Source organism: Bombus fervidus, chromosome 11 (genome assembly GCF_041682495.2).
Source record: "Bombus fervidus isolate BK054 chromosome 11, iyBomFerv1, whole genome shotgun sequence".
Classification (NCBI taxonomy): Eukaryota; Metazoa; Arthropoda; class Insecta; order Hymenoptera; family Apidae; genus Bombus; species Bombus fervidus.
The window spans coordinates 158584-172847 of record NC_091527.1 but is presented as its reverse complement, the minus strand read 5'-3'; the positions used below and the strand labels follow the sequence as shown (position 1 = coordinate 172847).

At 28.5% G+C, this 14264-nt stretch overlaps 4 protein-coding genes across 13 annotated transcripts; 1 reads left to right on the top strand and 3 right to left on the bottom strand.

Annotated features, from left to right (window-relative positions):
• Nucleotides 1-239: 239 nt before the first annotated feature.
• LOC139992247 (uncharacterized) lies at nt 240-4807 on the bottom strand. Of its 3 annotated transcripts, none has more exons than XR_011801054.1 (6): nt 4277-4807; nt 4005-4182; nt 3307-3759; nt 2722-2922; nt 1240-2505; nt 240-659 (listed from the first exon to the last, which is right to left on the bottom strand). XR_011801054.1 is itself a non-coding variant. In XM_072012921.1 (5 exons), the coding sequence occupies exons 1-5, from the start codon at nt 4505-4507 to the stop codon at nt 1559-1561; spliced, it is 2010 nt and encodes a 669-aa protein (XP_071869022.1). In that variant the 5' UTR covers nt 4508-4807; the 3' UTR covers nt 1096-1558. The 3 variants fall into 3 exon arrangements, 1 of the variants encoding a protein (XP_071869022.1); XR_011801055.1 differs by having other exon boundaries at nt 3307-3756; nt 4277-4805; XM_072012921.1 differs by lacking the exon at nt 240-659 and having other exon boundaries at nt 1096-2505.
• A 477-nt stretch (nt 4808-5284) lies between these two features.
• Nucleotides 5285-8383, bottom strand: LOC139992254 (transmembrane ascorbate-dependent reductase CYB561). Of its 4 annotated transcripts, XM_072012939.1 has the most exons (7): nt 7518-7958; nt 7200-7415; nt 6844-7056; nt 6555-6763; nt 6305-6462; nt 6061-6232; nt 5285-5714 (listed from the first exon to the last, which is right to left on the bottom strand). In XM_072012939.1, the coding sequence occupies exons 2-6, from the start codon at nt 7237-7239 to the stop codon at nt 6070-6072; spliced, it is 783 nt and encodes a 260-aa protein (XP_071869040.1). In that variant the 5' UTR covers nt 7240-7415; nt 7518-7958; the 3' UTR covers nt 5285-5714; nt 6061-6069. The 4 variants fall into 4 exon arrangements, with proteins under 4 accessions (XP_071869040.1, XP_071869039.1, XP_071869041.1 ...); XM_072012938.1 differs by having other exon boundaries at nt 5285-6232; nt 7518-7957; XM_072012940.1 differs by lacking the exons at nt 7200-7415; nt 7518-7958 and adding an exon at nt 8008-8383 and having other exon boundaries at nt 5285-6232.
• Nucleotides 8384-8512: 129 nt separating this feature from the next.
• On the top strand, nt 8513-11842 carry Coq5 (ubiquinone biosynthesis protein COQ3, mitochondrial). Of its 4 annotated transcripts, none has more exons than XM_072012934.1 (6): nt 8513-8722; nt 8838-8994; nt 9370-9782; nt 9903-9991; nt 10077-10200; nt 10347-10566. In XM_072012934.1, the coding sequence occupies exons 2-6, from the start codon at nt 8838-8840 to the stop codon at nt 10434-10436; spliced, it is 873 nt and encodes a 290-aa protein (XP_071869035.1). In that variant the 5' UTR covers nt 8513-8722; the 3' UTR covers nt 10437-10566. The 4 variants fall into 4 exon arrangements, with proteins under 4 accessions (XP_071869035.1, XP_071869036.1, XP_071869037.1 ...); XM_072012935.1 differs by having other exon boundaries at nt 8834-8994; XM_072012936.1 differs by lacking the exons at nt 8513-8722; nt 10347-10566 and adding an exon at nt 11705-11842 and having other exon boundaries at nt 8746-8994.
• LOC139992248 (uncharacterized) lies at nt 10546-13801 on the bottom strand. 2 transcript variants are annotated; one of them, XM_072012922.1, is made up of 9 exons: nt 13518-13801; nt 13156-13299; nt 12887-13090; nt 12527-12684; nt 11926-12358; nt 11544-11819; nt 11146-11421; nt 10962-11057; nt 10546-10828 (listed from the first exon to the last, which is right to left on the bottom strand). In XM_072012922.1, exons 1-9 carry the CDS (start codon nt 13629-13631, stop codon nt 10661-10663), a joined length of 1869 nt encoding a protein of 622 aa, XP_071869023.1. In that variant the 5' UTR covers nt 13632-13801; the 3' UTR covers nt 10546-10660. The 2 variants fall into 2 exon arrangements, with proteins under 2 accessions (XP_071869023.1, XP_071869024.1); XM_072012923.1 differs by having other exon boundaries at nt 13156-13295; nt 13518-13645.
• Nucleotides 13802-14264: the final 463 nt, after the last annotated feature.

The following is a 14264-nucleotide window of genomic DNA, read 5'->3' as shown; positions in this document are numbered from 1 at the left end:
ATGTACATTTGACGCACCTATTGGTAAATAAGTTTGTTTTTGCTTTTTAATTCATTAAAAAATTGTATAGCTACCTATATGTACTATCTGTAATGTGAATGATATTGTCGAATATATTTTATTGAAATAATACTTTTCACAATTGAAACTTTCCAATGTTATTAAATTTTCTATTGATCAGGCAAAATTATAATAGAATTTTAGAGTTTATAAAACTTAATAAAAATGCAAAAAATATGTATATTAAATCACATTTATTAGACGTTAAATGTTTATATATAAAAATATCTTTATACATTGGTTTGAACATTTTCCTTTGAATGACTGACGTTTTTTTTCTTTTTGGTTTCCTTGATGTCTAAATTGATACATTCTTAGTTGGATATAATAATGAACCTACTTACAGAAAGACGTATTTCCGTATATTTTGTCCGCTGAGAGATAAAAAATTTTTATGTTTGATACGTATTTTAAGAAACATTCGTTTACGTACTTCATTAAATGATAAAAGAATGCAAATTTGCATGAATCAAACCTTTTCATTTTCATGCCAACTAACTGTGCAACTGAAGTATTATTCTTGCTATGGATCAGTGTTTCTGTACATGATTTACCTTTCTTACATATATCATTTTGTAAAAGTTGTTTGCATAGATAGCCTGTAAGTATGGTATAATTACGTAATTAATACATATATAAAACATCAAATTATGTTTCCACGACAATGAGACATAGATTTACATATTTATTTTTACGCATGTCTAGATATCTGCAACATATCTCAACATATCTCAAATACAGACATGCATTATAAGAATAAACATATATACGGACTATGAACTTCTCAGATAATATCTTTCGTTACATTTTATAAGTAACTAGAGTTTCTTTTTGTAATCAGTATTTGTAACGTTAAATGTTAAAGATTTATCGGTCATGTTCATTGCGGCTCTATCTATATATGCATATTTTATTGGAAAATCGCTGATTATATGTAACGAGATCTATCAACAAATCGTATATACGACAAATTATATTCACAAATAGTTGCACATTCATGTCCTAAAGAAATGGTATTAATATGAAAGAAACATCTTTAAATTTTTTTAAAAAATTATATTTTTTGCAAATTTTCACTCAGCCTATCTTGAATACATTTAATTAAAACATGAAAATCTTTCTCTCATTATCTGCGGATGAGCGAATTAGTTTTTTAATTCATTTATGCTACTGTTGTACCTAGACATCCCTCTGTTCGTCAAAGCACTGTCTCCAATGACACCGTGTATAAAAGCTCCAACATTTTTTAACAAATATGTTGCTTTAAAAACAATTTTAGCTAAGTGTTCTTCGCAAGCTGAACGTTTTAAAGCAAAACCAGCGGTTGGTTGGTTGATTATATTTATTTGTTAAGAACTGGTACTGTAACGCATGACCTTGGGTTGCCAAGTCCCTGATATTTGAACTTTGGAGTGCCATCAAGTCGTCAAACTCTGTTAAGCTTATGTAAGTCAACGTCTCTAGATTCACAGCAATATACTTCTTCAAATTGATCTCATCAAGGGTCGGGACACTGTGATTCTTTTAACAGTTTAACAAATTTTTCGTCAAATCCACGCTTTGTACCCATTTGAGACATATAATCTCGAATGGTCCTTGCACAAGGCAATGGAATAATCTCGTTCTTCCTCAAGAATTCATAGTAACTCTGAGATTTGATATTCATTAGCATACACATCATTATAAACTCATCCGTATAACGGCGGCCTTTTGGATCCTTTGTTTTCGCGGCCGAAATTATTTCTTGGATAACTAATTTTTGATTTTTTGAAATTTTATCCAAGTCACTATCTGTCATACATATCATACATGCTTTCTTCTGTTGATTTACGATCAAGTCTGTGGTACGCTTCAATTTATCTTTCATTCGATTAACCCTAGCGTCTTTATATTTGATTTTTTCTCGCATAGTCTTCAATTTCATTTCATCAAATGGGTTCAAAGAAGTTGTGACTCGTTTAATAACCGTTCTTTTTTTCATTCTTCTGATCTTTTGTGACAAGGTATTAGAATATTTTTTACATGAATTACATCTTTCACTCATGATAGATAATATAGAGCAGTCTGCGTGACGCCAATCCGTACCAATACAATTTTTTAGAGCAGTGTTTGCACGGATTGTATCTAAACCTGTAGACGTTATCCCTTTACATGTGCGTAAATCTTTAAATTTTTTCAAAATTTCTGGTAGCATAGTGATTTTAGTTAATATCCGTGGAAGTTTTGCAGCTAATACATCAACGGGTGTCATGTATATTTCGTAAATTATTTTCCTAGAACCTGTGACTAAAACAGATTTTGCAAAAATATGTTTCTCTTTTCCACAATCATTCACTCTTATAGCATATGTAAATAAGAGAGCTTCTTCATCGCCAACTTTAGAGTTACCGACGATCCATGGTTTCGGTATTTTCAAAGATGCATTATTCTCAAAAGTATCGTCTTCTGTCATAAAAAGAATTATAATTAATTTTTTATATTTAATCTAGACATTTGATAGAAAAATGTACTAACTAAATTTCTTTAAGAAAGAATAAATAATTAACAAATACTGCTCCAACAAATTTTTAATAACCGTAGACATTTTAATTTTAACAATTATAAATAATTGTAAAAAGTTACCAATATTGTTTATTTTCAAAACAAATTTATCATACTTACGTTGAGATTCAAAGTTAAAACCGATAGAGTCAAACATTACTGTAATAAACGGAAATCCAGAACTTGTAAAATGAAGCATTTTCAAGTTATCTTCTGCTTTAGTAACTGTCACAAATGATTCAGGTCGCATGGTGTTGTTTATAGAGCAATCAATATTTACATCCGACTTCACAGAAGACATTATACTTGAATTAATAGAATCTGTTGACGTAAAATAATTCGATTATTAAAAGTGAGAAAACATTATAAAATATAAATGGCACAAAAAGTTGTGTTTCGTCAAATAGATACATTTTCAAAAAGTCTATATTTCAAATATAAATTTTTCATAAACAAGCATCAGGCGATATAGATGTTTTTGAATGTTTTGAAATTTATCGAGATTAAATAGATACTTACAATCGTTATGAAAACTATAACAAAATGTTTGGAATAAATCTCTGGAATAATGTATCAATACAATAAAGGTAACCGTCATAATTATACAGTGTAACCAGATTTCAACAAATTATTATTAATATTTACGAAGTATTAATATTTCCATCGACCGTTGTATTTTATATTAAAAAAATATTAGATACTTACAATGAGAGGGAACACCGCTATCAAAGTCCATAGAGACAATAGCAGAGCTTTCATTATTTTGATTTACGCATCGTTCTACGTCGTTATTCACAAATTCGTCCTGGTTTATTGACTTAAGCTGTAATATTTCCTGAACTTCATTTTGATGTTTCTCCAATACTATCGTACTTATGTTTGCTTCTTTTTCTTTAGTTACTGACTTTGCTGTACTACTTGCACTTACTCCTTCTACCGTAGTTGTTGACCTTGCATACTTTATTGTACTACTTGCACTTACTTCTTCTTCCTCTTCTTCTTCTTCTTCTTCTTCTTCTTCTTCTTTAATTGTTGATTTTGAATACTTTGCTCTATTACTTGCAATCGCTTCTTGTTCCCTAATCGTTGACTCGGAACACTTTGCTGTATTACTTGCGGTTACTTCCTCTTTAGTTGTTGACTTTGAACATTTTGCTGCTTAAACATAAATTATTTATAAATATATGTGTGTGTAAATATACATTCTATATTTTACATTTACTTCTAAATAAACACATCTTGAACGAAGCATGTGCCTAAATAGGTCTCATTTTTATAGAACCATCCAATAAGATAAATTTAAATACAAATATTTTAATGAATAGTTTCTAGCGTGCAAGAATCGCAGAAAAAAATATATGACCTGAAATGAATGAATTACAAAATAAAATGTCAAAACTTACGTTCTTGTACTGCATATGTATGGTCTGTATAAAATCTGGCGTATTTCCTCGTTGTGTGTCTTATTACGTCTTGTATGTCTTGTTGTGGGCTTCTTGATCTCGATCGAGATTGTAATGGATATCCATCAAATATTGTAGGTACAGCTCCTGGTCGTAAACGCGTACGTTTTAATGGTACCTAACAAATATTTGAAAATAAGTATCATACAATAAAAGATTTTGTCATTATCAGTAGCGAAAATAATTTTAATGAATAAATCAAATGATTTTACCTGAGCTATAATTTTCCCATTATTATCGTACTTGATATATTCTCTAATTATGTAACGTTCTTCAAAATGTTTTTCGCATATTCGCTGACCCATTCGCAAACGTTCTATTCCGGGAATCAATGCTGCCCATTTTGCACCAAAATTTTCATTTTTCACTATGAAAACAGATACTTTTTCATTACGTTTATCTTTATTTGTCCTACAATTAGGCACAGCACATGTCCATGGCATGTTGAGTTGATATATTTCTGTCGTCGCGGCGGCAGCGGCCTTTTAATACGGCTTATGGGCTTATGCTAGTCTAAAATCTAAAACTTGTATTCCAATAAAAAGAAAAAAGAAGAAACCACGAACCGCGTTTCAAAACGTCTTCTTTTCTTTAGTAGGACCCTTTGAGGGCGGGAGGAGGGGAGCTACGATCACAGATGACCGTGATTGCGACGGTCTAATGCTTAGCGAACAAATTGAAAAATATTTGCCGCTCATTAATCCTTGATCCCACCACGGGAGTTACCAGACCTGTAACCTGTGTACGTATACGACATATATACGACAATATGATTGTATTATGATATGCATAAATGAATGCTGACCATGGACGTTATGTCCATGATACTCACACATACGAGTATATAACCTAAAAATCATATTATGTACGTATATGTAAGCATGAAGGATAAGATTTTACTGCGTATGATAACTCTGTTCGAGTAAACAGCAAGCGGAGGCAAACATAGGAATATTCAAGATTTTCTGTTTCCATTATTATTAATGAAATTAACTACATAATTCGATTTCTAAATTATTCCGTTAATAAGGACTGGAATTAAGTATTGATATTAAATGATTGGTATGAATAATAATATAAAAACGAAGAATCTCAATATTAATATTTAAAATAATTGACATTTTCGTTAAATGATAAACTAAAAATTTAGGAATAATATTACAATTTTGTTTTGTTTTATTCGGTTATAAATATGATGAAAAATAAAGTGTAAATCATAATTATGCTTGGAAGATGTATATTCTTTTTATATATACTTTTCTGAATAAGTACATTTCTGTCAACCATCATAATGTACATTGATTGATAGACGAATGCAAGTTCGATACTCACACATATATACGCATATACATATACATATATTAAAAACAATATAATATTCACAATATTTTATATTACAACCATTTAAGGTAGTACTATTTAATTATTAGAAAATACGTTAGATAAAATATATTTTATCTAAAATAATTGAACATACTGATGAGATTAGATTTTACGAGACGCAATATTGAACGAAAATTATCCATCATAAAATTTCAATTTATCTAAGTGCTAGTAATATCCATCATTTTTTATTTTAAATACAACTTAAACCACAGCTCTGTTGTATCGACGAAAGCACGGAGATGGAAACATCTTAAATTTCTGAAACTATTATCACATAATATATATAAAGTATTATTTATCTAATTGAACTAACAACCGATAGAAACTGTACAAAAGATTTAAAAATAGTATAAAATGAACAATGTAAATGTGACCAATGTAAAATAGTTAAATATGATTTAACACGGATATTAGATGATTTTGAACTAGTTTCCTAACCAAGGATAAAAAAGAGATAAACGACAGCTAATAGTTTTATTCTTAATCGAAGATCATGAAAGTTGATAAAACGAATCGAAATATTTCGATAACTGACATTATAATTACTATGAAAGTATAACTAAAAATTTGTTTATATGTTGGAAAGCCAAGAATAAGTTTTTTTATATACCGTAATTGTTTACTGTGCTCTGCTACCAACTAATGCTTCGTCTTCTGCTCTAGGTAAACGTTTGTAACGTTCTTGTGATACCAAATAAACTGCTAATCCACCAAAAACGACTAACATAAGTCCGATTACATTAATTAATATCGCTTCGTCAACAAGGTTTGGATAATTATTTCTGAAATTATGTATTATAATAAATAAGAAAGGGGGTGACTCATACGTTATTGTGTCATAAGTTTATACTTGCCCTAGAGCAAAAAATGCTTTTTCATTGAGGCCTAAAAGACAGGAAGCAATTACACCAACGAATCCTGCGATTCCAAAGTATACGTGAATTGGCATGTAAGAAGCCCGTAATGGAAGTTGTAATCCTGGATACAGGAAAGATAGAAATCCGGCAAGCCACTAAAATGCATATTAAAATATATGCATTTCACGATTATTGAACGATTATATATGGATAAAAATAAATGAATAAGGGTTAATGACATTTATACCTGGCAGCAAAATAAAATTACGCTAGTGAGCCCAACCCAACTATGAAGACTGTACATGTTTGGAATTGGTTTCGGTTGCAAGTTGTGGCTGTCAAACACAGCCACAAGAGAAATTACAACTAATGCAACAATTAACATCATTATGCCTGCATGAATTAGTTTCAATCTTCGTTTTCGATTATTTCTTTGTGTCCTATATATTAACATACCTAACAAGATTGAAGATAATATTAAGTAAAAAGAAATTAATTTAATGTTCTTGAAAGTTTTCTTAAATCGTTGAACATACCATTGGCATATAGAAATACGAATCCAATAACCATTAAAAGAGGATGCCAATTGAATTCTAACGTTGGATTAGAATTCCAAGCAAAACCACCTCTATAATTGCCGCACCAAACTGCAACTAGAATTATCAGTATTGCTCCGACGATTTCCATTACAATGACGAGCGGTCTAAAACCCTCCAGATTCACACGTGGTTCTGTAATTTGCTCCATGTCTGGAAATAATTTTGTAAGCGCTTCATTAAAATTTTAAACTATCTAAAACCATCTTAGAAGAAATGAATTAAATGCGATACTAAACATAAGTGTATAAAGTAAATAGGAATTAGAAAGCTTTTAAAATAAATAAGCGACATACCTAAACATATCTGGTATACGTATGGATAATTTGTTGACATAATTTAACTGAATAATGAATACTCTATTTCATAAAATTTTGAATCGAATATCCTCCCTTATATGATTTTATACAATCTGTTTAAATCTTATTATTTATTTCTTTTCAACTTTTAACAACATTCTATGGTAATATTTTATTTAATGTTTATTATTCAGATATTATTTCTATCATAAACTAAAAATCATATGATATTTCAACATGTAAGAGAAACTAATTTTTAATTAGAGCTTATGAACTTATGTACAACATATTATACATTCAATAAAATAAACTTACTTCTTTGACATATGGTAACAATTATTCAACTTTCTTTTCGTTTCGGGGATTTAATTGTATTTAAAAATGTATACATAAATATCTACTAAGATAAATATGTTATCCTGTTACATAACGTCTATATAAATATAAACATATAAATTGATTAAAATATAATGACACTTAGTATATTAATAATTTCCTTTTAAGGTAGTTGATTGTCCCCTTTGTGTTAGGCTGTAAAATTACGAAACTTATGCCCCGTAATCATTCTGCATAATAACACTTAATGCTGTGATAATGCTTAAAAATAGCATCTACAAATCAACAAGTGTTAAGTTGTTGCTTTAGTATGAATAATATGATCTTATACGCCGGATTAAATTTGTTGAAATATTAAGGTGTTCAGTCTTATTAAATTTGACGAAACGAATTACATATAAATGAAAATGGGAGAAAATGGAACAATCTTTCTAATTTAATGATAGCGCTATGAAATTGGCCACTTTACCTGACACTTTACACAGAAGGTTTCAAGAAAAAATCAACAGGTACTACGCAGGTTCTCCAACGACGTAAAACAAACTATCGATTATATCTACGCAGTAGTGGAATGAGATATTTAAATTTATCGCACTTCTAGTCAATACAAAAACTAATTGCCAGATAAATATGCCGATTCAAAATATAAGATTGATCAGTTGATATATATAATTAGAATTTTTAATTTTGAATACGAATTAACTTTAGCCTTAAATAGTAGCGATAAGGAGATTATTAAAAATTAAATACGTGCACGTAATTAAAATCTAATTTGTATAAAGAATAATGGCAATACGAGAAAAATATTTGTTCAAAAAGTAAAATAACACATATTTTTTAGTCGCATACGATACAGTATACATAACATGATACAATTTATTTGTCACGAATACATTAGAAATCACAGCTTTGGTTTCTATTATTGAGTAAAAATATTCGAGATATATTATTTCAAATCTGCGCATTGTCGAATTTCATTGTTTTCAACAAATTCTTAAAATTAAAATGCTATCAAAAACAACGTCTACGATATTTCTTAGTATAGTAAACTAAATAGATTGTAAATAATTATATATATATATATATAATATATAATCTTATTGTCCCTCTAACGAAGAGTTACGCTATGTGATAATAATTTATTATATCGAATATAAATTTTAGCAACGTTCACACCACCATACGTATGTAATTGAAAATTAAAGATAACCTTAAAATATATTACCGATAAGGGAAGCAATTTATCTTCTAATATATGCATATATGTATATGTTGTTATTGTTAAAATATTGCAGAAAGATGGAGAAACGAAGACTTTTTTTAAATTTCACAAAAAATAAAAGAATTACTCTCGTGTTTGAGAAATGTTTCTCGGATGCCACCGCAACTAATAATAATGAGAAAACAACACATTTTGGATTCAAAACTGTCAAAGAAAGTGATAAAGTGAAAGAAGGTACATTTTATAATTTATGTAGTTATCTAAACAATTTTGCCTTTTGTTCCTTTATATATTATCCCTATAGGTAACAAAACTTTTTTTATTCCCAAAGGAAGCATACCCTGTATTATAGAAATATTTATAATTTTGTTTAACGAGAAACAACATTATATATAAACGAGAAATGTACAAAGAATCAAGATACAAATTGTTCAAAAGTATCGGAACAAATTGTTCGGTATAATTTGTATTTTAGGATCTTTTGGAATAGTCAAGCTAATACAATTTATATTAATTCTTAGGCATTTCGTGTAATTCGTTTCTGCGTTAACCTTTAATCTCATACATCTGTAATGTAAGATTTATCAAGTTAATCGATCAATTTTTTAGTATATACAGTTTTTGAGAAGGTAGCAAATTCGTACGATCAAATGAATGATGCTATGAGTTTTGGAATTCATCGCATTTGGAAAGATATATTCATTCAAAGGCTTGGACCAACTCATGGCACCAAATTATTAGATTCGGCTGGTGGTACAGGAGATATTACATTCAGATATTTAAATTATTTAAAGAATACCCCTAATTACCAAGATGTAAAAAGTTCTGTAACAGTTTGTGATATAAATAAGAACATGTTAGACGTTGGTAAAGTAAGAGCAAGAAAATTAGGATGGACAGATCAAAATAATTTTAGTATTGATTGGAAACAATGCGATGCAGAAAAGCTTCCTTTCGAGGACGATTCATATAATGCTTACACAATAGCCTTTGGAATAAGAAATGTAACGCATATTGGAAAGGTAAATCAATCTTATAAAATTTTTATTAAATTAACGTTGAACTTCAATGATATATTCGTCTCTAAGTATAAATAGATTTTACACTCATATTCTACAAAGGAATAATGATATTTGTTGCAGGTACTTTCTGAAGCATACAGAGTATTGACTCCAGGTGGTTGTTTTATGTGTTTAGAATTCAGTCATGTAGATAATAGTATTTTGAAATGGTAATTAATTCCTTTTAGGATAAAGTAACAATTATTTAAAGTCTTTTACGCTGGATATTTATGCATCACAAAATAAAATTTTTAGGCTCTATGATCAATATTCATTTCAAATAATACCTGTGTTGGGTACACTCATAGCAGGAGAATGGCAGCCCTATCAATATCTTGTCGAGAGTATTAGAAAATTCCCAAAGCAAGAAGAATTTAAAGTAGGTGGTGCGCCATGATAACACGATATTTATGTTATTTAAGTTAGAAATCTATATATACGTGTGTGTGTATATATATATATATATATATATATATATATATATATATATATATATTTATATTTAATTTCTAATTACTATTTCAGGACATGATTGAAGTAGCAGGTTTTAGAAATGTAACGTATGAAAATCTAAATAGCGGTATAGTAGCTATTCATTCGGGTTTTAAATTATAATAAATACCGTTTTTTATTGAGATATAATTAAATGTATTAAATAACAAACTACTTGTCTTCTATATCTTTTATTATATCCAAAGATTTGGTGAAAATAACACTTCATTACATTGTTATATTTATTACAAAATGTTTATTTTACTTCTTTCATATATATTTTATAAGATAATTTATTAAGCACAATGATTTATTGAATTGTTCTTCCACTGAAAATAAGTTATGATTTAAATGTTGTTTTTAAGTGAAAAAGCTTTCACTTTCCTGTCTATTATTTCTTTCTGTTCCTGAGTTAAATCGGTAATTTCAATTACTGTTGGTCTTTCATCTCTATTTAACTCTAATTTTAAGAGTGCATCCAGAGCTTTCATCTTTTTTTCTGCATTACGAAAACTCTGAAATATTCATATATATATGTGTGTGTATTGTTTATGAGCCATAAAAAATCCAAACAACGAGAATAATAAATATGTTTAAGAATTATTATGATATTATAAAGCTTTTTATAAAAATACAAAGGCAAAATACCATCCTAAGTTCATGCTCAATTTCTGGGTTCTTTTTCCTCAATTTCTTTTTCAATGAAAACTCTCGGACACTGAAACCTAGTAAACTTTCTAGAATCTAAAATCATAAAATGTGTAGCTATTTAAAACACACTGGATTTTCTAATAAATTGTCACTTTTACTTAAATAAATTAGAGTTCAGCACCTTATTTGAGAAAGAAACTTCTATTGTTCCAGTACCATCTGCTATTGTAGCTTGCAAAATCCAAGATGGATCTTGTTTTGTTAGTTTTCCGAGGACTTCGACGTGACCTCGAATAGTTTTAAAAGTTGTGGTCGTTATTATTTCATTATTAATATCGTAGATAAATTCGCAAATTTTCGGCTCTTCTGAAGCATTTACTCCTTTTATAAATTCTGTAATCTGTTTATCCATTCTACCCTTCTTCGAAGCTACTGTTGTACGAGGAGAAGTTGAAACCTGAGATATTGTACAACTGGACATGTTTTAAAGATAATAATTTTCAATATAGAAAGCAGTGGTTTGTACTTCTTAACAAAGTACATAAATTAATATCAAGTGGAACGAGTCCAATAGCTTACTCTTTTTTTTTCGTTAGTTGACAAAGATTTTTGTTTTTTTCCTGTTTTTGAACGGGAAATTGATGAATCTGTCTTGGCAGTACACAACTTGAAATTTAAATGTGACGAATCTTTCTCTCTGGTTTCTCTAAAGGCGTCGTCATATTTTACATCTGTTACAGCTTCCTCATCGGTTATTACAATAATGTCATCGCTTCCCTCTTTTGGCAAAGTCCTAAATGGCAACGCAATATTCTTTTGTTCCATTGACGCTTTTATAAATTGTTCTTCGTCAACCTGTAATAAAATATCTTCATTCAGAGGTTGATTAAATTTAAAACTAGGCTTTATATCGACTAATTTCACACAATTATATCTTAGTAAAATAAAATATTAAAATAACCATCTCTAAAAAACAATCGTCGTCATCCAGGATTTTTTCATTTTCACAACTTTGATCCGTTTTAACTTCATTGCTGGTAAATTCAGTTTCTGTTTGAAAACAATCATCATCGATTAACATTTCTTCATTTTCATGACTTAAAATTCTCTTAATTTCAGTCTTAGCGTTATTAATTTCTCTCTGAAAATGAACATTATCGTTCAAAATTTCTTCATTTTCATAACTTTGAACTCTTTTAACTTCTGTGTTAGTATTCTTAATTTTCAATTGTTTATGATCTTCGTTATGGGAATCTTCAGTTTTCGAAACATCTTCAAGATTTACTTCAAAGTCTTCTTCAAAAAGGACTTGGTCTATTTGTGGTACTTCTGGTCTAATGTTATTTGATCTGGTCTCATTATCACTATAGGGGTCAGGATTTTCTGAAAGATTTCTGTAAATAATAAATACACGTATATATATAATATTAAAGTTATTATTAAGACTTTCCAAAATATAGCTTAATATTTAATTTAGCTACGATTGACTTGATTTATATTATTACTGCTATTTTGATTTCCTTATTATCCTTGCTAAATGTTTAATATTAATTTAAACTCACAGAGCTCTAGCTAAAACATTTTCCATTGCATTAGGTATTAATAAGCTATCCACTTCGCCACCAATTCCTTTCAAATTTCCATCTTCTAATAACAAAACACCTTTACGACATTTCAATGGGCCCATTATCATAACTTTATATCCTGGTAATAATATATCCTTGAAAAGAATATAACAGTATTTTACTTTTGTATTGCACTTTTGAAACATTCTTAAATTTATGTCTTTAATAGAGAAGGAAAAAGAAAATAATAATAATAATAATAATAATAATAATAATAACAATAATGTTTCAGCTTAACCAGAGCTTTATGTCAATTTAAATATGTTATTGAAAAATATATAGTAAATATTAACATACATTCAGTCGTGATATATAATTATATTCAATTGCAATTATGTCTTGCAATCCATCTGTTAGTCGTAATTGTATCATTCTTTTTTTAGGGGGTTGCCATTTTTCCATTTTTTCTGCTTCGGATAGATCTATTTTTGAGATATGAGTGTTTCTAATATGCTCTAATTGTTTATACTTTGATGTTGCAATATCATACATTTGTTCCACCTAGATTATTACAATTTTAATTAATCTATTGGTATTTTAGGTATTTTATGTACTTATATACATACCTGAAGGATATAGTTTCCAGATAAAATAATAAATTTTTTATCCGATAGATTGCAAGGTAAACATCCATTTTCATTATTAATTTTACGCAAATCACTAAGTTGCCATTGTTCTTTTACAAATTGTAAAATTTTCTCTGGACCTGGCTGAAAATGAGATTAATTATAATAAAGTATAAAAATTTATAACAATAATACGAGTATTTTACATTTACGACATTTTATGGAAACAAAAGTAATATGTATGTAGCCAAAACTTAAAATGCGATGTTAATAATTGTACTTCAAATGTAAGGCATGGTTCACGCGTATTATAGAATTGTGCGAATATATTTCATTTAGATATACATAAAATTAATACTTACATTTTCATGTTGATTTACGTAAAACTCTATACAATCTCTCAACCATTCATTATTCATTGAATAATATTCTGATTTTAATATGCCTTTTATTCGTCTGAATACGTCTTCACTCATTTACGATACTTTGTGTTTATGTAAATTTATAATATAGTATAGTCTAGGTATGTACACTTTTTGTTTCAACTTTTTCGAATGACCGATGAAATACTGTCGCGAGTTATTCCTAGATTTATTTAAATACAAAACTTATATCATTACAAATGAAAGGTTATGATCTTGAGTGACAGTTGGTCGCTGTCAAAGTATTTTATATACCACCAAAGAGGTATAATAGTATACAATATTTTATTTATTAATATATTTGTGTGTGCGGGTGTGTATCAAATGACATTATATAAGTGAAAGAATACTATTTAATCAAAATATTTTCTATCTAATAAATAAAATATGTACTAATAATTTGTAGTTTGATTTGTGTGTGCGTGTGTGTGTGTGTGTGTGTGTGTATATGTACTTTGATACAAACCAAAGTCAAAATTATTATGAAAAACTTTTCAGTTTGTAAAAGTCTGACGGTGATTAACTGTTTTGGGATTCATAGGAAAAGTAAAAGAGTATTTACTATATTTATAGGCAAAAAAAAAAAAAAAAAAAAAAAAAATGAACTTATTCGATATCAATAATAAGTTATTTAATTTGAAAGATATTTATTATTTGACATAAATGTGAACCAAGTAACGATTTGTA

Excerpts from the sequence above, each read along its gene's own strand:
- Coq5 (XM_072012933.1), top strand. The coding sequence starts at position 8,802 with ATGTATATGTTGTTATTGTTAAAATATTGCAGAAAGATGGAGAAACGA. Across the intron at positions 8,995-9,369 it reads AAGTGATAAAGTGAAAGAAG|TATATACAGTTTTTGAGAAG; the intron begins GTACATTTTATA and ends TCAATTTTTTAG. Across the intron at positions 10,201-10,346 it reads CAAAGCAAGAAGAATTTAAA|GACATGATTGAAGTAGCAGG; the intron begins GTAGGTGGTGCG and ends TTACTATTTCAG.
- LOC139992254 (XM_072012939.1), bottom strand. The coding sequence starts at position 7,239 with ATGTCAACAAATTATCCATACGTATACCAGATATGTTTAG. Across the intron at positions 7,057-7,199 it reads CGTATACCAGATATGTTTAG|ACATGGAGCAAATTACAGAA; the intron begins GTATGTCGCTTA and ends AATTATTTCCAG. Across the intron at positions 6,233-6,304 it reads AAAGCATTTTTTGCTCTAGG|AAATAATTATCCAAACCTTG; the intron begins GCAAGTATAAAC and ends ACATAATTTCAG.
- LOC139992248 (XM_072012922.1), bottom strand. The coding sequence starts at position 13,631 with ATGAGTGAAGACGTATTCAGACGAATAAAAGGCATATTAAAATCAGAA. Across the intron at positions 13,300-13,517 it reads ACGTAAATCAACATGAAAAT|CCAGGTCCAGAGAAAATTTT; the intron begins GTAAGTATTAAT and ends TCTCATTTTCAG. Across the intron at positions 11,820-11,925 it reads ACGATTGTTTTTTAGAGATG|GTTGACGAAGAACAATTTAT; the intron begins GTTATTTTAATA and ends ATTTTATTACAG.
- LOC139992247 (XM_072012921.1), bottom strand. The coding sequence starts at position 4,507 with ATGCCATGGACATGTGCTGTGCCTAATTGTAGGACAAATAAAGATAAA. Across the intron at positions 3,760-4,004 it reads TACATATGCAGTACAAGAAC|CAGCAAAATGTTCAAAGTCA; the intron begins GTAAGTTTTGAC and ends TTTATGTTTAAG. Across the intron at positions 2,923-3,306 it reads TAGCGGTGTTCCCTCTCATT|ATTCTATTAATTCAAGTATA; the intron begins GTAAGTATCTAA and ends TTACGTCAACAG.